The sequence below is a fragment of the Dipodomys spectabilis genome, unplaced genomic scaffold (assembly GCF_019054845.1).
Source record: "Dipodomys spectabilis isolate Male_0828 unplaced genomic scaffold, ASM1905484v1 ptg000521l, whole genome shotgun sequence".
In the NCBI taxonomy this organism is placed as follows: Eukaryota; Metazoa; Chordata; class Mammalia; order Rodentia; family Heteromyidae; genus Dipodomys; species Dipodomys spectabilis.
The window spans coordinates 310,033-331,001 of record NW_024871198.1 but is presented as its reverse complement, the minus strand read 5'-3'; the positions used below and the strand labels follow the sequence as shown (position 1 = coordinate 331,001).

At 60.2% G+C, this 20,969-nt stretch overlaps 1 protein-coding gene across 1 annotated transcript; it reads right to left on the bottom strand.

The window, feature by feature from the left end:
- Positions 1 to 9,761: 9,761 nt before the first annotated feature.
- Positions 9,762 to 16,751, bottom strand: Wnt5b (Wnt family member 5B). Its single transcript, XM_042670128.1, is given in 9 exon segments — positions 9,762 to 9,832; positions 9,835 to 9,962; positions 9,964 to 10,110; positions 10,112 to 10,174; positions 11,687 to 11,975; positions 14,921 to 14,952; positions 14,954 to 15,097; positions 16,673 to 16,730; positions 16,733 to 16,751. Coding segments are annotated over 9 exon segments (951 nt in total).
- Positions 16,752 to 20,969: the final 4,218 nt, after the last annotated feature.

Genomic DNA, 20,969 nt, shown 5'->3' with positions numbered 1-20,969 from the left:
GCCTGGGCTGTGAGTCAGCCAGGAAGACTGGAGACCCGGGAAGGTCAGGCTGTGAACTGAGCCTGGAATTTCCCAGAGGCAAGTGACCAGGTCTCTGCCTGGTCTCCGGGAAGGCCAGTCCAATCCTGCCTCAGCCTCAGAGTAACCAGGGGCTGGGCGCACACACCTAACTAAAGCAGGTGCTCTGTGTGTGTGTGTGTGTGTGTGTGTGTGCGCGCGCGCACGCGCGTGCGCCCATCCTGGGGCTTGAACTCAGGGCCTGGAGCTCTATTACTGAGCTTTAGTGCTCAAGGCTAGTGCTCTACCCCTTGAACCACAGTTCCACTTCCAGCTTTTTGCTGGTTAATTGGTGATAAGTAAGAGCCTCCTGGAGTTTTCTGCCTGGGCTGGCTTTGAACTGCGATCCTCAGATCTCAGCCTCCTGAGTAGCTAGGATTACAGGCATGAGCCAATAGCGCCCAGCTAGTTTTGCTTTTCTTTGCAATGGATCTGCTCAAATCTTTAATTTAAATATATATATATATATATATATATATATATATATATATATATATAAGTATTGAGGTCTCTTGCATTACAAATAATCTACCACTGAACTCCGTCCACCCCCGTTTTTATTTTTTCTTTGGAGACAGGATCTCACTGAGTTGCCAGCGCCAACCTTAAGCTGCGATCCTCTTACCTCAGCCCCGGAATGCTGGGATTACAATCACATGCCACCCCACCCAGCCTTTTGCCTATTTTGTTAAAATTCAGTTCTTACCATTTCTTAACTGTCGCGTTACAAGAGGTCTCTGTGTATTCTTCAATTCAAATGTTTTGCCAAAATAAAAGGCGAGCAAAGAATTGTTTAAGAACTTGGGGAGCGACGGGGTGTGATCACGTTACACCGCACGTAGGTAGCCATGTCACAGGAGACCCCGTTGGGCCCAACTGACCCTAATGAAAACGTGTGGGGAGGAAAAAAACCTATTTAACAACCCAGGTCTTCCCGCAGTCCCAAGTGACAACAGGTTGATTTGGCTGGGCATCTCCTTTGCGGCGAGAATCAAGATGGGAACACAAAAGCGTCACACAGTGTTAACAGTCATCGGGCGCCGGTGGCTCACGCCTGCCACCCTAGCTACTCAGGAAGCCGAGAGTTGGGGATTCCAAGGAAAAGTCCATGAGACTCTTACTTCCAATAAAAATAAATAGCAGGAAGTGGAGCTGTGGCTTCATTGGTAGAGCGCCAGCCTTGAGTGAGAAAACTCAGGAACAGCAACCAGGCCCCAGGACTGGTACACACACACACACACACACGCGCGCGCGCGCGCACGCACCATCAGTCATAAATGCTTTGTGTTAGAAAAGGACAGATCCTGAAAGACAGGAAGTAGAGGCGACCATCAATAAACAAAAAGTAATTTCCCCAGTAAGCTGGGAGCACCTGTTAACTTTTTTTTTTTTAATCTGTCAGCTCTTTATTAAGGAAAAATTGAAGATAGCATCTGCTCAGAAAAAATCAACTGCCTAAGCAATCACCCACACACAGAAAACCATGAGCCAGGAAAAAGAAAAAAGAGCATTTTTAACTGTTGCTGCTACACACTTAAAATCCGTAACACGAAGAGGTTTGTTCCCCTGGAAATAGTGTGCCAGGACAGCCAGACTCTGAGCTGAAGACCCAGGTTCTTAGTCAGGGTAATTTGAGGAGACTTGGGTCCCCAAGTGCCAGGGGAGGAACTCTGGTGACCCGGTGAGGAGACAGTTTGCAGAAGTTGAGCTCCAAGAAAGGGCTGGTGTGTCCTGAGCAGGAAGCGGAGCCGAGGTGGAGCCTCCAACTCCTAGGACTGAGACAAAATCCCCGCCCGGGCCCTGCGTCTCAGGTCTGCTTTTCCATCCCAGCGATGAGAGACAGAAGCAAAACCCAACCAGGTACTCAGGAGGCTGAGATCTGAGGATCACGGTTCAAAGCCAGCCCGGGGAAGGAAAAGTCCATGAGACTCTTATCTCCAATGAACCACCAGAAAACCAGAAGTGGCGCTGTGGCTCAAGTGGTAGAGTGCTCACCTTGAGCTGAAGAGCTGAGGGACAGCGCCCAGGCCCAGGGTTCAAGCCCCATGATCAGAGAGACAGAGAGACAGAGAGAGACAGGTGGGGGGGGGGGGGGAGACAGATCACTGCTAACCTAGAACTTCATTCTCCAGTCTCTCACTTCTAGATTCTGACAGTAAACGGATGCACACTGTCAGATTTTTAACTCTAGGATAGAATTCAGGGTAAAATGGACAGAAACATTCTACTGGGGGCAGGCAGAGTAGCTCAAGTGGTAGAGCGCCTGGCTGATAAACAAGAGGCCAGGGTTCAAACCCCAGTACTGCCAAGTAAAAAAAGAAATACGATATTTGAAGCAAAGTGAAAGCTAATTGGCAAGTCAGGTATGATTGCACACACCTCCAATCCCAGCCCCAGCAGGAGGAAGGGCCAGGAGGACCGTGAGTTCGAGGCCAGCCTGGGCTACCTGGGTATCTATGTATCTATCTATGTATCTATCTATCTATCGTCTATCTATCTGTCTATCTCAGCCAGCCCAGTGACACATGCCTGTAATCCTAGCCATTCAAAAGGCTGAGAACTGAGATCCAGGCTCAAAGCCAGTCCCAGCACCAAAAAGCCTGAAGTACTGTGGGACCAAGTGGTAGAGTGAAAAAGCTCAAGGGAAAAGCATGTATGCTCCAAGTTCAAACCAAAAAAAAAAAAAAAAAAAGTCCGTTTATAGCGGTTTAAAGAGAAGTGCTTTCCTCGTGTTGATCCTTTGGTGTCACAGATTGTCATTGCCACCAGATTCTGCTTCAGACAGCAGCTTGTGGACAGGGCAGGACCTGGGGCTAAGGAGAATACAGGAGTAGGTCGGCACCGGGGTCACAGCATGCTAGGGTCAGCGTTGGGGTGGGTGTCAGCCCCGCCCCCCCCCCCCCCCCCCCCCCCCGCTTTGAACAATCAACACATATGTTGAGCAGGCCCAGTTGGAGGGGAGGGTCTGAGGGGGAGGGGCAGGGCGGAGGAGGGAGAGCCCGCTCAGAACAGCCAGCCACTGGCTGGTTGAGTTGAGAAAGAGGAGGGGGGGGGGGAGAGAGCCTCATCGAGGTCCAAGGTCTGCATGTGTCTGTCAGGATGAAGCTCCGGGGCTGGGAAGGTGGCTCCATGGTAGAGTGCTCATCTAGCATGCACGCAGCCCTGGGTTCGAGTCCTCAGCACCACATACACAGAAAAAGCCGGACGTGGCGGGGTGGCTCAAGCGGTAGAGCGCCAGCCTGGAGCCAAAGAAGTTCAGGGACAGCACCCGGGCCCTGAGTTCAAGCCCCAGGACTGGCAAACTAACAAACACCGCAGTGCTACCAAAAAGAAAGCTGAACATCCAGGAGAGACAGGGCTGGCCGGCCATGGGGCAGAGCCCAGGCGAGCGGGCAGTCCTGCGTGCAGGTGCTAGACATCTCGTCACCCTGGCCGTGAGCGGCGCTGAATGTCCACCCTCAGGCATCTGATCATTAAGGCCGTGAGCAGCCCGGCGTGCAGGCTCCGGGCGCCCTTCCTGGCTCAGTGCCCCTGGAAGACTTGCCTGGGAACCCAGAGGTGCCAGAACGAGCAGCCAATCAGAAGGGCTGGAAGAGAGTAGCATACTTATGCAGCCAATCAGAGGAGCTGAGGAGGAGTACTCACAGCCAATCAGAAGGGCTGATGGAGTGTGGCATGTTTGCAGCCCATTGGAGGGGGGGGGGAGTACTCATGCAGCCAATCAGAGGGGTTGAAGAGTACTCACAGCCAATCAGAGGGGCTGGAGGAGTGTGGAGTGCTCATGCAGCCAATCGGAGGGGTTGAGGAGGAACACTAGCAGCCAATCGGGCTGGAGTGGTGTGAGGGTTTACAGCCAATCAGAGGGGCTGGAGGTGTGGGGGGAGCTGCTGAGGAGCCTCTGATTGGGTCTGGGCACTGACATGTCTATGACCTGTCCAGTGATCTTGATCACGTGACTGCTACAGATGTGTTAGGTCCTTTGCACACACCCCACCCCAGACCCTGCTTGTCCTGGACACCTCTCCTGCCTACTGGGAGCGCTGATTGTGTGTGTGTGTGTGTGTGTGTGTGTGTGCGCGCGCGTGTGTGCATGTGTGCAAGTCCAAGCCAGCTTGAACTTGAATTCAGAGCCCAGGTATTGTCCCTAAGCCTTTCCTGCTCAAAGCCAGAGCTATACCACTGGGGGCCTCGGCTCCACTGGTGACTTTTTGGTGGTTTTTTCCAACCACGATCCTCAGATATCAGCCTCCCGAGTAGCCGGGAGGACAGACAGCGTGGGCCACTGGCGCCCGGGCTCTGATCACCGTTTCTTCAACTAAGATTTGCCTTGTTTCCTCTCCATGTCCACCCGTGTTGGAGAGCAAACCAGGACTGGACCCGGGTGCAGTTTACGCATTCAAAGAAACTGCAACGAAACGAAACCAAACCCAGAGATCCACTTTCTACCTCAGTTTACCATCTGTCCTTCAGAGGCCGCGTCCCCTGTAGCCTTGACTTCTCAGTCTTCAGATAGGGGTTCACCTCTCCACTCTCTGGCAGAACCTGAGTGCGAGGAGGCCGATGGTCACGTTGGTCTGAACTTCGGAAGCATCTAGAACACGTCCTCTCATCCTCCACGGGGAAGAGCAAGCGGAGCTGAGGATCCTGTGGTTGGTGAAGGGCCTGGGCTCCAGCAGCAACCTGTGACCTTTTGCACCACCTGTTGGAGTTCATTTGAGGGGAACCAGTAAGACGAATCCTGTGTGAAGCCTGGCACCAGTGGCTCACATCTGTCATCCCAGCTGCTCAGGAGGCTGAGATCTGAGGATCACGGTTCAAAGCCAGCCTGGGCAGGGAAGTCCATGAGACTCTGATCTCCCATGAACCCCCAGAAAAACAAAGTAGTGCTGTGGCTCAAGTGGTAGAGCGCCAGTCTTGAACTGAAGAGCTGAGGGACAGTGCCCAGGCCCTGAGTTCAAGCCCCCCAACCAGCAAAAGAAACAGTTGGAGAAAGGAGACCGATGAGGGATTTTTTTTTTATCGAGACTTCCCAATTGATGTAGAGTTTGGGCTGACCCCTTCCCTCCGCGTGTCCCGCAGCGGTCACAGCTTGCAGCCCCAAGCACAGGGGCTTGAGGGACAAAGGGCAGAAGTCCGGGCATTGGGGAAGGCAGGTCCCTGGGGGGCAGAGGGAGCCCACAGTGGGGGGTGGCCTCGGTTTTGGGTCACACTGTGTCCAGAGGGAGCGTAGATGGAGCGGGCTGGCCTGAGTCTGGGCCAGCAAGGATTGGGTCATGGCCACAGAAAGTTACAAAACCTGCATTTGGCAGGAGACAGCTGACAGCAATATCGCTCTGAGATAGAGGTCCTCTGCCCCAGTTCCGAGTCCAAAGTGCAAGACTTCCCTGCACCCCGAGATTCAAGTAGGATCCGGTGTTCAAGATGGAAAAATGGGGGTGTACCACACAGGCCCCAGGGGAGGGGCAGCTCGGGGGAGGGGGGAGGAATCTGGGGAAGGGGGGCGGCCGGTGTGTTTTGCAAGTTGTCCCTTGGTGGTTGTTTTCTAAGACAAGGTCTTCCTGTGTCACCCGGCTGGCCTCAGAGTCTCTGTGTGGGGTGCTAGGATTACAGGCCGGCGTCACCACGGCTGGCCTGGACTGGGTGTTATTTACCAAATGCTACCTATGTTCCTCTGTGGGCGTGCTGGGGGGGGGGTCGGGTGACTTTCACACTCGCAGCTTGTCCTTGGCCACTGCAGAAAAAGGGGACATTTCCGTGTCCTAAGAAGCAAACCAGGGGCTGGGCAGGTGGCTCAGTGGTCCAGTGCTCGCCTAGCATGCATGAAGTCCTGGCTTCCATCTCTCTGCACCACAAACACAGAAAAAGCTGGAAGTGGTGCCGTGGCTCAAGTGGTAGAGCGCCAGCCTAGAGCTAAAGAAGCTCAGGGACAGTGCCTAGGTCCTGAGTTCAAGCCCCAGGACTGGCACTAAAAAAAAAAGAAGTAAATGAGACATTCCCTGCTGCTGGTTTTGTTACTGAATATCCCATGCGCTTGGAGAGCCGGGGTGAAGCAAGGGCCGAGGGAGGGGAGAGGCGGGCAGTGGCCTGCATGTGCAAATCTGTCTTCTTGGGACACGTGTTCGGAAAATGCCGTGCCAGTGTGATCTGACTCCGGGGCCTCCGGTGTCCAAAGGTCACGTCTATGTGCCAAGAGCAGGCCGAGTTCAGAGTTAGCAGCAACCGTAAAAGGATCATTAGTGTGCGTGGTACCATCTGGAGACACGCTCTGGCCTCGTGATCCAGACAGGTGTGACCCAGGATGCCATGCAGACACCGGAGCACAAAGCTCAAATCAGGGTGTGTGTGTGTGTGTGTGTGCGCGGCCCTGGGGATTCAACCCAGGGTCCCGGGCAGACGAGGAAAGCAGTCTCCACTGAGCCTCAAATGAGCCATTTAAAAACTAGGGCCGGGGCTGGGCAGGTGGCTCCATGGTAGAGCGCTCGCCTTGCATGCACGAAGCCCAGGGTTCGATTCCTCAGCTCCACATATGCAGAAAAAGCTGGAAGTGGCGCTGCGGCTCAAGTAAGCGCGCTCGCCTTGAGCACAGAGGGGCTCAGTGGCCAGTCCCTGGGTTCAAGCCCCGCAATTGTCAACAATGAAGTTGCTCCTTCCTGCACCCCCCCAAAAAACGGGGGGGGACAGAGGGTGAACTGAACAGACGCAGCCATGGTCCTCACTGGACACGAGCTGGGAAATGAGCTCTACAACTTCTGGGAGGAGGGGCGGGAGGGGATAACTGGGAGATGTCCAAAAAGAAAGGCACTCTATTTTACGCCGGGAGGCGGTAGCTCGCGCCTGACACCCCGGCAGATCGGACGCTGAGATCCCCATCTCCCAACCACCCCCTTCCCCGACTTGTGGAAGGAAGGACTCTGTGTCCAGTGCTCCGTCCCTGGCAGCCGGTTGGATCTGTTATGGACGTTTCTTGGAGGAGGGTATCTGGTGGCGCGACGGGGGTTAGGCAATCTTCTTGGCTGGGAACCTGCCCGCACCACCCCAGCCACCGGCCTTGGGGGAGGGGGGCATAGCTGGGCACAGGCCGGCCTGGCCGCCCCGCCCCCACGGGGGACAGCCAGCCAGCGCTGGCCCCAACGCCGGGACACCGTGTCCCCAGTGTCCCAGAGAAAGCCTATTGTTCCCGGAGAATTCCCCAGGCCCCGCAGATAAACAAGGCCACGCGCAGCCCTGGTCACTCAGCCCAGAGGACTTGAGTCCAGCAGCCCCCGGCCTGAAGCAAAAATGAGGGCGTAGCCCGGCCCGGAGCCCTGGGTGCCCTGTCAGAGCCCACGGGAAGAGGGGGCCTGGCCAGCCTCACGGGGGTCAGACCCTCCCCCACCCCAGGCCTCTGGCTCTCGTCCTGTCTAGAGACGCCCAGGCCAGGCCCGGCAGCTTCACTGTGGCCTTTGTCCCACAGAAACAATGGAGCAGGAAAACAAGCCAGGGAGGAAGGGCTGGGGTGGGACCTGGGGCTCCACAGTCACCCCATGGATGACTGGGGGCTCTGGGTCCTGTCCACCCGAGACAGACCCACAGACAGGAGCCACGCGGTGTGGCCCTGGGATGCCGCCCTCCCCCCTTCTTCCCCTTCCCTCCCTCCCACCCTCCTCCCTTTCTTTTCCTGTGCTGGGAATTGAACTCAAGACCTGGAGAAGCTAGACAGGCTCTCTACTTCCAGTGCTATTTCAATTTTTATTTCAATTTTTTAAAACAGGTGATTTTTTTTATTTCTATCTTGGGTTTTTTCGTGTGTGTGCATGTGTGTGTGTGTGTGTGTGTGTGTGTCTGTCTGTCTGTCTGTCTGTCTGTCGTGGGGCCTGAACTCTGGGCCTGGGCGCTGTCTCTCAGTTCTTCAGCTCAAGGCTGGCACTCTACCACTTGAGCCACAGCGCCACTTCTGGCTTTTTTCTGCTTCTGTGGTGCTGAGGAATCGAACCCAGGGCCTCATGCATGCAAGGCAAGCGCTCTACCACTGAGCCACCTTCCTAGCCCTATCTTGGATTTTTTTTAAAATTCCTTTTTTGTCATTCCTGGGGCTTGAACTCAGGGCCTGGGCACTGTCCCTGAGCTTCTTTTGCTCAAGGCTAACTCTACCACTTGAGCCACAGCACCTCTTTCGGCTTTTTCTATGTATGTGGTATTGAGGAATTGAACCCAGGACTTCCTGCATGCTAGGCAAGTACTCTACCTCTGAGCCAGTTTCCCAGCCCAAAATGTGTACTTTAAAAAATATATAACATCTTTCTATGTTAATATATTTCATATAATAATACAAAAATTCAAATATCGCTGCAAGTGTATATAGGTATATATGCATGTTTATATACTTGCATACATACTCATGCGTGTGCGCGTGTGTGCACTGGCGTGTGTGTGTCCTCGGTGGGGGCTGGCCGGTGGGGCCTCCACACCCAACCCCGCTGTCAGGTGCCCTGGAGGCTGCTGCTCCCCACTGGCTCCCCACGGGAGGCCGGACTCACCGCCCCAGGCTGAAATGCGTCTCCTCCCTCCCTGGCCCTGCACTCTGGGTGCTGGAGGATCGCACACGCACACACGCCACAACACTCCTGTTCTTAAGCTCTTTGGAGAGTGAGGGCTGTAACTCTCCACTACCTGTAGCCACGTCTGCCCTGACGAGAAAGCCTTCCCTCACCCCCACCACAACTGCTTTGTGGCAGAAGAGGAAGAGGAGGAGGAGGAGGAGGAGAGGAGGAAGAAGAAGAGGAGGAGGAGAAGGAGGAAGAGGAGGAGGAGGAGGAGAAGAAGGAGGAGGAGGAGGAGGAGAGGAAGAAGAGGAAGAAGAGAAGGAGGAGGGGGAGGAGGAGGGAGAGGAGGAGAGGAAGAAGAGGAAGAAGAGGAGGAGGAGGAGGAGGAGGAGGAGGAGAGGAAGAAGAGGAAGAAGAGGAGGAAGAGGAGGAGGAGGAGGAGGAGGAGGAGGAGGAAATGTTTGGCAGGAAAAGTGTTTCTCATTACCTTGTTACGTTGTCAGGGGAAAAAGGCAATAAGGGGCTGAAAAAGAAGCCAGGGCACAGTGGCTCCCGCCTGTCACCCCAGCTACTCAGGAGGCTGCGATCTGAGGATCACGGTTCAAAGCCAGCCTGGGCAGGAAAGTCCGTGATCTCCAATAAACCACTCAGAAAACCGGAAGTGGCGCTGTGGCTCAAGTGGCAGAGCGCCAGCCTTGAGCTGAAGAGCTGAGGGACAGTGCCCAGGCCCAGAGTTCAAGACCCAGGACCAGCACAAAACAACAACAACAACAACAACATAATCAGATCAAACTCCCTGGAGGCCAGGGGCCCATGTGTCTCAGGTTCCAGGCTCTGAGTTCTGCCCCTAGCAGTGACAGTCTCAGTGTGGATGGAGACTCGTGGGAGAGGGGAGCTCTTTAATGTGGGAGGGGACCCCCACGGGGCGGAGGTGATGGGCGTGCCTGGCCACGGGTCCTGTCCCCTGCTGCCCAGGCCACTTCTACTCTCCACGAAGCACGGTGCCCCCCCCATCAGAGGACGAAAAGCCCCCCCTCCCCGTCACATCGGGGTGAGGCCCCCCCAAACCTGGGGGTGGCGGGGGGTGGGGGCACTAGGCCCAGCGGTCACGGTGCGTCCCTTGCCTCCCATCCACTCACACGTACGAAGGCGTTTTCTCTGGGACTCTGCGATGCCGACTCCTCACTTGCACACGTACTGCTCCACGGGCCGCCAGCACTTCCTGCAGCGCACGAAGCAGCACCAGTGGAATTGCAGCCGCAGCGCTCCACGCACAGGCCGCGCCAGGCCTGGAAGCCGCGCCCGCAGCACAGCAGGTCGCAGCCCTCCGTGCCGGCCGAGGTCTTGTTGCACGCGCGGCCGTGGGTGCCGGGCGAGCAGGTAGTACTCGGGGCTGGGGTCCAGGTAGACCAGGTCGTCGGGCGTGGGCCGCGTGAAGGGGCTGTGGGCGCGCGGGGTCACGCGCACAGCGGCCGCGGGGTCGTACCTCTCCTTCAGCCCCACCCTCCAGAACGGGGCCAGCTGCAGCCAGGCTGCAGGAGCCCACACCCCGTGACACCCGGCAGGACGTGTCTGCCATCTGGTACACAGCCTGCGGGGAGCAGGGAGGGAGGGAAGGGCCAGGGAGCGCTCAGCCTCCTCAAGCTGCATTACTGGGGCTTGAACTCGGGGCCTGGGCACTGTCCCTCAGCTCTTCAGCTCAAGGCAGGCACTCTACCGCTTGAGCCACAGAGCCCCTTCTGGTTTTCTGGTGGTTTATGGGAGATGAGAGTCTCACGGACTTTCCTGCCCGGGCTGGCTTTGAATCGCAATCCTCAGATCTCAGCCTGCTGAGCAGCTGGGATGACAGGCCTGGGCTGGTAAACTGTCCCGTTGTCTGCAAGACCACTTTCTCCGTCCCAGGGCCCCAGGCACCTTCTGGGAGGGGCTGAGGGGGTGGGGGGGCTGCTCACCTCCAAGGGTCATTTCCTTTGAAAACAAATCTACCCCAACTAGGACCAAGCAGAAGGGCTTGGAACTCCGGCTCTCGCTTCCACACGGTGTGGGGCGTCACGCACACCCCCCCCCAAAAAAAAAAAAAACGAAAACACCCACAATTTTCTGGGGACTGAGTGAGTGGGTCCAGCTGAGCCGGGACAAGCAAGTGTTTCTTTTAGATTTCTCTTGGAGATGTGTCTCCCGCTCAGCTCCAGGAACCCCGAAGGTCTCCGCAGCCTCCCCTGGTCCCCTTCCTCCCCCACGCACCCATGTGCTTAGATCTCAGGTGGTTTGGAGGAGGAGAGGGAGGTGAAGGGCTGATACCCCATCTCCACAGCACTTCAAAGACCGGCCCTGCCATTACCCGTCCGTCCCGCATGCCCGGGCCTGGGCCAGGCCGGACATTGCTGTGGAAATGACCCTTGGGTTTAGAGGCGGCCATCGGACCACCCTGCCCGCAGGAAGGAGGAAGCAGGAAGCTTCTAGAACTGTGTACCTTTCCCCTAAACCCCACTGACTGGGGAACAAACACCCCACAGACAGACAGACAGACAGGAAGGGCAGGATCTCAGCTAAACAAACCCGAGACACAGTTGCTCTCTAGCTCATGGCCATGTTTTTGTTTTGTTCTCTTCATATTTTACAAGCTCCTTCTCTGTGTGTGTGTAGGGGGGGGAAGCAAGGGATGCTCCCAATTTTAGACCCTTCCTGTTTAACTCAAACAATAATAATAATGAGATACCAGGCCGGGCGTAGCTCAGTGTCAACCCCACCCCCGGTGTAAGTAAGAAGGCCCTGAGTTCAAACCCAAGCACTACTAAAAAAAAAAACAAAGTAGACTTAAAAACCCAATTTTAAGCCGGGCACCAGGGGCTCATGCCGGTCATCCCAGCTACTCAGGAGACTGAGAGCTGAGGATTGCGGTTCAAAGCCAGCCCGGGCAGGCTGGAAAGACATGAGACTCTAACTTCCAATGAACAACAACAATAACGACAATAATAATGATGATGATGTCTGGCTGGGCTGTCCTGCCTGTGCCTTGCAGGGCTGAGATCCCCAGAGGAGGAAACCCCCTCCCCCTGCTCCCCTCCCCCTCCCCCCGCCCCCTCCTGCCGTTCCCCATTCCCCCCTCCCCCCCCTCGTTGTTCTGCAGGTTCATGAGCGCGCGGCCCTGCTCCTCCGAGCCCCGGGCCGGGCTCCGCTCCAGCTACCACGTGTCCACGAACTCCCGGGTGAAGCGGTAGGCATAGTCCACGTTGTCCCCACAGCCTCCCCACAGCCAGTCCCGGGGCAGCTCCCTGGGACGCGAGGCCCGGCTGCAGCCGCAGGTGGACAGTGCGCCCTCCCGGCAGGCCCAGGCGATGGTGTCCACCACCCTGGCCGCTCTGACCGCGTGCGTGAAGGCCGCCTCCCGGCTGCCTGCCTCCCGGCTGCCTGGGGGGGGGACCAGGGTGGGTGATGCCCCTGAACCACGATCCTCTCCTTCCTGCCCTGCCCTGCCCAGCCCTGCCCAGCCTTGCCCTGCCCTGCCCAGCCTGCCCTGCCTTGCCCAGCCCTGCCCTGTCCCCCGTGCATGCCCACCCTGGGGCTTGAACTCAGAACCTGGAGTGCACGGTCTGTGAGCTTCTTAAGCTCAAGGCTGTTGCTCTTGCACTCCAGCCACAGCTCTGCTTCCGGAGCGAGGAGCTTCATGGGGGCAGAAGCTCCCCGGGAGCTTCATGGGGGCAGAAGCTCCCCGGGCTGGTGTGGAACTGCAATCCTCAGATCTCAGCCTCTCGGGCTGCTAGGATGACAGGTGTGAGCCACCAGCATGGGGCTAGAAGTTTGTTATCGGTGTGTGTGTGTGTGTGCACGCGCACGTGTGTGTATATGCGCACGTGCGCGCACGTGTGCACGCATGCACGTGGTCCTGGGGCTTAAACTCAGGGCCTAGGCACTATCCTAAGAAAAGTAAAAAGAAGGGGCCAGGAAGGTGGCTCAGGGGTAGCATGCTCACCTCGCACGCATGAAGCCCTGGGTTCAACTCCTCAGCACCACAGACACAGAAAAAACCGGAAGTGGTGCTGTGGCTCAAGTGGTAGAGCACTAGCCTTGAGCTGAAGAGTTGAGGGACAGCGCCCAGGCCCTGAGTTCAGGCCCCACAACTGGAAAAAAATAATAAAAAAGATAACCCAGCCAACAGGGTGCTAGGCAGAGAGAGAGGGAGGGGGAGAGGGAGGGAGAGAGGGAGGGAAGGAGAGAGAGAAAGAGGGAGGGAGGGAGGGAGGGAGGGACAGGGAGAGAGAGGGAGAGGGAGAGAGCACCCCCATGTCAATACGTCAATGCAACCCTTCCCAGGCAGCCACGGCCTGGGTGAAGGTGCCCCATGCCCTGACGGCCTCTGCTGCCCTCTCGTGGCAGGAGCGGCGCCCGCCGGGGCTGCCCTGAGTCTGGGTCCCCAGCCTGTAGCATGGGTCAGCAGGCTAGATGAGGCCCAGGGAAGGCCTCCAGTGGAGCTGAGGGTCAGGAGCTGCCATCAACCTGCCAGGACTGGGGGGGGCAGTCCGAGGCCACTCCGTCACCCGCCTGGCTGTCCCTACCATGGACTAACAGCACTTTCCCAGGCAGGAAAGTCCATGAGACTCTGACCTCCCACGAACCACCAGAAAACGGGAAGTGGCACTTGTGCTCAGGTGGTAGAGTGCCCGCCGTGAGCTGAAGAGCTGAGGGACGGCGCCCAGGCCCAGAGTTTGAGCCCAGGACCAAAAAATAAAAATTTAAAAATGCATATATATACACACACATATATGGTATTATAATAACACACATATATTATGTGGTACTTAATAAAACATATTACAATAAAATATATATTTATATTATACTGTACAATACAGTATGTGTTGATATTTGTTATATAATTTAGTATTACATATTAACACATGATATTACATGATGATATATTACATTGTTATATTATAATTAATATATTGTGTATATTAATAACATGTCATATAGCATATATTATCTTACTGTATAATATAATTATGTATTATATACATGTATATAGTATATATTAATATATCATATGTTGTTATATATAATTACATATGTATTATGATATGTATAATATATAATATTAAACATATGATATATCATAAAGGAATAGGCTTCTATGTATTAATAATATATGTGATATATAATAAAGGAACAGGTTACTCTCTGTTAATGTGATATCATATGCAGTATATAATAGGTTACTATGTGTCAATGGGATATCATATGCAGTATATAATAGGTTACTATGTGTCAATGGAATATCATATGCAGTATATAATAGGTTACTATGTGTCAATGGGATATCATGTGTGGTGTATAATAGGTCACTGGGTGTTAATGGGATGTCATGTGTGGTGTATAATAGGGTATTATGGGATGTCATGTGTGGTGTATAATAGGTTATTATGGGATGTCATGGGTGGTGTATAATAGGTTACTATGGGATGGGCATGGGTGGTGTATGATAGGTTATTATGGGATGTCACGGGTGGTGCATGATAGGGTATTATGGGGTGTCGTGGGTGGTGTATGATAGGTTATTATGGGATGTCATGGGTGGTGTATAATAGGTTACTATGGGATGGGCATGGGTGGTGTATAATAGGTTATTATGGGATGTCATGTGTGGTGTATAATAGGGTATTATGGGATGTCATGTGTGGTGTATAATAGGGTATTATAGGATGTCATGGGTGGTGTATAATAGGTTATTATGGGATGTCATGGGTGGTGCATGATAGGGTATTATGGGGTGTCATGGGTGGTGTATGATAGGTTACTATGGGGTGTCATGGGTGGTGTATGATAGGTTATTATGGGATGTCATGGGTGCTGTATGACAGGTTATTATGGGATGTCATGGGTGGTGTATGATAGCGTATTATGGGGTGTCGTGGGTGGTGTATGATAGGTTGCTGGTGTTACCGACATGGAATATGGGATCTGATGGTGGTGTTTATAATACTGCAATTATAATACATGGGTATGTTTTTATTACGCTCCACACAAGAGTGTGCAAAGCAAGTCCTGACCGGAGGCCCTGCGGCACCGCGGGCAGCTCCTCCACTCCGCGCACCTTCCCCTCCCCTCCGCTTCCATTCGAACCCGCCAGGCCCCGGGACGCCCGCGCGCAGGCGCACACGGCCCCACGGCCTCCGGGACGCCCGCGCGCAGGCGCACACGGCCCCACGGCCTCCGGGACGCCCGCGCGCAGGCGCACACGGCCCCACGGCCGCCGGGACACCCGCGCGCAGGCGCGCTCCGGCCCCGCCCCGCGCAGGCGCCCCGCCGGCCGCCTCCCCGCGCACGCGCGCCGCGCCTCTTACCGATCCGCAGGACGCGGCCGAAGCTGGAGGCGTCGGGACTGGTGCTGGCGCTCGCGGACGCCGGCCCGCGCGCCCGCCCCGACGAAGGCCAGGAGCTCCCGGTGCAGCCGGCACAGCGTCCGCCGGCCCGCGGACAGCCCGGGCAGCCGGCCGCACGCGGGGAGGCCGGGGGCGGGCCTGGAGCCCGGCCGGAGCCTCAGCCCGGGTCAGAGGTCACCCGGGTCAGAGGCTCAGCCGGGGTCAGAGGCTCAGCCGGGGTCAGAGCTCACCCGGGGTCAGAGGCTCAGCCCGGGGTCAGAGGCTCAGCCCGGGGTCAGAGGCTCAGCCCGGGGTGCAGGCCCTGGGACACCGGTCAGAGGCTCAGCCTGGGGTCAGAGGCTCAGCCCGGGATCAGAGGCTCAGCCCGGGGTCAGAGGCTCAGCCTGGGGTCAGAGGCTCAGCCTGGGGTCAGAGGCTCAGCCTGGGATCAGAGGCTCAGCCTGGGGTCAGAGGCTCAGCCCCAGGTGTGGGCCCTGGGACACCCCTCACAGTCAGAGGCTCAGCCCGGGGTCAGAGGCTCAGCCAGGGGTGCAGGCCCTGGACCCCCTCCCCCAGTCAGAGGCTCAGCCCGGGGTCAGAGGCTCAGCCCGGGGTCAGAGGCTCAGCCCGGGGTGCAGGCCCTGGGACTCCCCCACCCCTCACAGTCAGAGGCTCAGCACGGGGTGCAGGCCCTGGACGCCCCTCACAGTCCCAGCCACTCAGATGTAGGAGGCCTGAGGTGGCCAGGGAACCCTAGCTGCTCCTCGGAAGATCCCGGTTCAAAGCCAGCCAGGAGGAAAGCGGGGCTGTGGCTCAGGTGGTAGAGCACTAGCCTTGAGCACAACAGCTTGGGCCCTGAGTTCGAGCCCCAGGACAGGCACAAATAAAAAAACAAAACAAAACCCAACAAAGGGTTAAAAAGGCCAGCCAGGCACTGTGGCCCACTCCTGTAATCCCGGCTGCTTGGGAAGCGGCGACCAGGGCAAAAGGATGACAGTTCCAGGCCAAGCCCAGGCACAAAGTGTCCAAGACTCTGCCTGGACCACTAGGAAGCTGAGTCTGGCCTCAGCTCAGACAGAAGGACCACGGGCCGGGTGGGCCTGGGCCTAAAGGCAAGAAAGAGCAGAACAGAGCAGGCAAGGGCTGCGGGGCGTGGCTCAAGTGGCAGAGCACCTGCCTGACACCCTAGTAAAATGCCAGAAACAAAGCTGGACTGAAGGACAAACAGGGCACCCACACGGAGCAAAGCTGGGGTTGACGCCCTGCACGTCGGTCAGCTCAGCCAGGACCGTGGCCGGAGGACCACAGAGAGTCGGCCACGCTCCACTCACCCCTCAAGTACTGGTCAGTAGGAATCGCACCAAAGACGAAGGTGTATGTATGCAAATTATTTATACATGGGGCTTGAACTCAGGGCCTGGGCGCTGTCCCTCAGCTTTTCAGCCCAAGCCTGGCGCTCTACCACTTGAGCCACAGTGCCACTTCTGATTTTCTGGTGGTTCATGGGAGATCAGAATCTCATGGCCTTCCCTGCCCAGGGTGGCTCTGGACCGTGATTCTCAGATCTCAGCCTCCTGAGTAGCTGGGATGACAGGCGTGAGCCACCGATGCTAGGCTTTTTGTTTTCTTTTTCTGAGGTGTGCCTCTGACTGACTGCGGTTTTCACCAGGGCATGGCACCCCAGCCCTTCCGGTGTTACCCCAGGAGCCCCCCTCCACACACGCACGCAGGCACCACCAGGAGCTGGCCTCGGTCAGCAGCTGGGGAGCAGGGCCAGGGGTGGCAGCAGCAGCAGCAGGAGCAGGCTGGGCATGGTGGGCCTCAGCCTGGCCTGGTGCCCTGGGACCCAGGCCTGCTGAGGAGGGGCTTCCTGGAGGAGAGAACCAAGGGGACGTCCTTGAGCAGACAGGGCCCACGGGAGAGGCGGGCTCCAGGAAGCGGGGCTGGAGCGGCCCAGCGCCCGGCTCTATCCCTTCCAGACTGTCCTTCCCAGCACGGTCTTCCTCACCCCGGCTCAGGGTGCACCACGCTGGCCGGCCCAGGTGGGAGGGCTGCTCCTTCCAAGAGCCGGAGAGGGGGACCCCAAACGCCACCCCTGGGCTCACGCTCAGACCTTCAGGCTCCTCTTTGTAGGAGGAGTTGAAGCCAGGGAAGCTGGGCGCCAGAGGCTGGTGCCTGGCATCCCAGCCACTCAGGAGGCTAAGATGAGATCTGAGGATTGCAGTTCAAAGCCAGCCCGGGCGGCAAAGTCCGTGAGACTCTTCTCTCCAGTGAACCACCAAAAAAAGTCAGGAGTGGCGCTGTGGCTCAAGTGGTAGAGTGCCAGCCTTGATCACAAAAGCTCAGAGACGGTGCCCAGGCCAAGTTCATGCCCCAGGAGGTGAGACAAGCCTCTCCTACCCCCCCCCCCCCGCCCAATCTGGGTCCCCCATGGTGCCTCCAAACAGTCCTGCACCCCAGCCCACGCGCTGCGTGCCCCCAGCCCCGGCTCACGGGCCGGCCGGCCTCCACCCTCAGGCTCTGTGGGATGGGGTGGCAGGTGCGTGGGTCCTGGAGCACCAAGCCAAGGCGGTGGCTAGGGCTGGACGCAGCCTCTCCCCACCGAAGGTCTCCGCTAGAGGGCGGGGCCTGGTCCGCAGGTGCATGGAGACAGCAGTCAGATCAGAGGAGGGACCGGCTCCCCCCCCCCCCCCGCCCCCCAGCTTCGTCATGCAGAGCCTGCTCGGAAGCGGTCGTCCTCTGAGGGGACCCCCCCCCCCCATCCCCCAGGGCCGGGGACGGACCAGAGCCACCGGAGTTGGCCCAGAGATAGAACTGCAGCCAAGCTAAGAGCTAATGGGTTTATGGGGGGGGGGGGGGTGCCCTGGAGAAGCTTCAGAGAGCTGCCCCGTCCCAACAGCCCAGCCCTGGACCCGTCCCTGAGTCTCCAACCCCTCCCCGGCTGGCCCCTGCACCCCACACCCCACCCTGTCCCCCAGGCCAGGCCAGGGCCGGTCACCTCCCTCCAGGGATGCAGCTCCACCGGGCACATGCCTGGGTTCTGCCCCTCTGTGCCCAGCCAGGAGGGCCGTGTGTGTGTGTGTGTGTGTGTGTCTGTCTGTGTGTCTGTCCTGAGGCTTGAACTCAGGGCCTGGGCACTGCCCCTAAGCTTTTTCACTCAAGGCTGGTGCTCAGCTCCTTGAGCCACAGCGCCACTGCTGGCTTTTTGCTGGCTCATTGGAGATAAAGAGTCTCATGGAACTTTCTCAGAGCTGAAGCTGGGGGTGGAGGGGCACAGAGCCAGGGAGGGAGGGAGGGAAGCCCCGAGAGGGCGGCCGGGACCCTCCCGCAGCTCTGCCCCCCCCTCCCCCGCGTGTGACGGCCCTGTGACCCGGCTGGGGGCTGCGTCTGCAGGAATCGGGGTCCCCACTCGGGACCAGGGTGCTGGGGGTCGGCCCCAGGCCGCACCCCCCAGCCGGGGGCTCCCGCCTCGGTGGTCAGGGCAGGCTCTGGGGAAGGGGCAGGCCGCCCAGCCCTCATCGGAGTGGGCTCCGCTCTGCGCCTCCCTCCACCGCCCCATTCCCGGGATCCCCGGGCACCCACGCAGAGGCACCGGGTTCAAACCCAGCCCTGCCCACACCAATGACAGACACAAACCCGCAGCCAGCGTCCACCCACGCAGAGCCGGGGGACAACGGGGACCCACAAAAAGAAGGATCCAGAAAGAGAAAAGCGAAGGCTGGCTGCGCGCTCCGGCCGCGGTGGCCAGCGGGCGCCGTCAGCCCGGGGACCCGGGGGGCTGAGGACCCGGGTTCAAAGCCGGCCTGGGCAGGAAGAGCGAAGGCTGCGGCGCAGTGGGAGAGCGCCGGGGACCGCGGCCGGCCCCGGGTTCAAGTCTAGCTCGAGGCCGCTGGACGTGAAGGGCTGAGGTCTCCGCCGTGCCTCCGCGGGCCGCCCTGCGGGGGGGGGGGGGAGGGGGGCCTCTCCCACCCGGCCGCCCTGCGGGGGGGGGGGGGGCTTCCCACCCGGCCGCCCTGCGGGGGGGGGGGCCTCTCCCACCCGGCCGCCCTGCGGGGGGGGGGGGGGCCTCTCCCACCCGGCCGCCCTGCGGGGGGGGGCCCTCCCACTCGGCCGCCCTGCCCGGGGGTCTCCCCCCCTTCTGTGCTTTCATGTCGTGGAATACATCGGCGGCCCGGCTTGGCTATGTGGAGTCCCATTTATCCGTCGGGGTGGCGGGACCCCGCGGAGGAACCCGGCCTGGGGGAGGGCCGGAGGGAGGGGAAGGAGGAGGGAGGCTCCAGGCCCCGCTCCCTCCTCGAGGAGGGCCCGGGGCTTGAACCGGGGCCGGGCGCTGTCCCTGAACCCTCTTCCTCGGGCCACAGCGCCGCCAGGGACCATTGCAGCCCCGGGGCGCGCCTGCGCGGGTGTGCGCGCGCCTCTGTGCCCGCGCCTCTGTGCGTGCGTGGGCGCGCGCCCCTCATGCCCGGCGCCCCCGTGCGCGTGCCCCCCTCGCGCGCGCCCCTCGTGCCCGGCGCCCCCCGTGCGCGCGCCCCCTCGTGCCCGGCGCCCCCGTGCGCGCGCCCCCTCGTGCACGGCGCCCCCGTGCGCGCGCCCCCCTCGCGCGCGCCCCTCATGCCCGGCGCCCCCCGTGCGCGCGCCCCTCGTGCCCGGCGCTCCCCCGTGCGCGCGCCCCCTCGTGCCCGGCGCCCCCGTGCGCGCGCCCCCCCTCGCGCGCGCCCCTCATGCCCGGCGCCCCCCGTGCGCGCGCCCCTCGTGCCCGGCGCTCCCCCGTGCGCGCGCCCCCTCGTGCCCGGCGCCCCCGTGCGCGCGCCCCCCCTCGCGCGCGCCCCTCATGCCCGGCGCCCCCCGTGCGCGCGCCCCCTCGTGCCCGGCGCCCCCCCGTGCGCGCGCCCCCTCGTGCACGGCGCCCCCCCTTGCTTGCGCCCCTCGTGCCCGGCGCCCCCCCTTGCTTGCGCCCCTCGTGCCCGGCGCCCCCCCGTGCGCGCGCCCCGCGGCGGCCGCCCCGGCCGCAGACTCCGGGTCGCCGGGCGGCGAGGCCGCGGGACCGGAGCCCTTCCCGCAGCGCCGGCCGGAAGCCGAGCGAGGGACCCGGAAGGTCCGCCGGCGGGACCCGGAAGCCAGGGCGGATGATTCTAGAACATCCCTCCAGAAGGTTCCCGAAGCTAGCCTGGCGCGGGCCGGGCTGCGGCCTCCCCCGCCCGGGGCTGGGAGGGCCTCGCGGAAGTGGGTGATGGGCGCCGGGCACCGCCGGGGGGGCGGGGCCGGGTGCCGAGGGCGCGCGGCGGCCCGGCGCCGACAGGGTTAACCCGGCGGGGTGGGGGGCGGGGGAAAGGAACTCGGTTTCCCGGGCAACGGCCCCGCCCATTCCGGCCTCGCCGGCGCGTACCATTGGCGGGCAGCGGCGGGGCGAGCCGGGCGGCAGGCCGCGCACGCGCAGAGGAGGGGCGGCGGCGGCGCGTACCACTCGCGGGCGCCGGCGGGGGGGGGGGGGGGGGGGGGGAGCCGGGCGTTTGTACGCGTGCGCGCGCGGGGGGGGGGGGCGCCGAGGCGGCGGCGGCGGCGCGTACCACTCGCGGGGGTGTGTGTGGCGTGGGGGGGGAGCCGGGCGCTACCAAGGCCGCGCGTGCTCGCGGGGCCGGGGGGGGGGGGGCGGGGAGGCGGCGGCGGCGCGCCCGCCTCGCCCGCTCCGGGGTCCGCGCCCAGCTGCGCTCGCTCGGGCCGCGCGGGGTCCTCGGCGCCGGGGCTGCCCGGCCGCGGCCTATCTCCGCGGGCGGCGGGGGTAGGGGGCGCCCCTCCCTCCGCTTCGGCCTCCGGGTTCCCCCCCCCCGTCCCCCTCCACCCACCGCCGCGCCGGGCCGGGCCGGGGGGGGCGGCCGAGCGGCGGGGCCGGCAGACAAAGGCGGCGCCGGAAGCGGCCGGGGCCCGGGGCCCGGAGCGGGGCCCGCGGGATGCGGGCGGGCCCGGGCGCGGCGGCGGCGGCTTCCGGGCCCGGGCGGTGAGGCTGGGGCGGGCCGGATCGGGCCGGACGGAC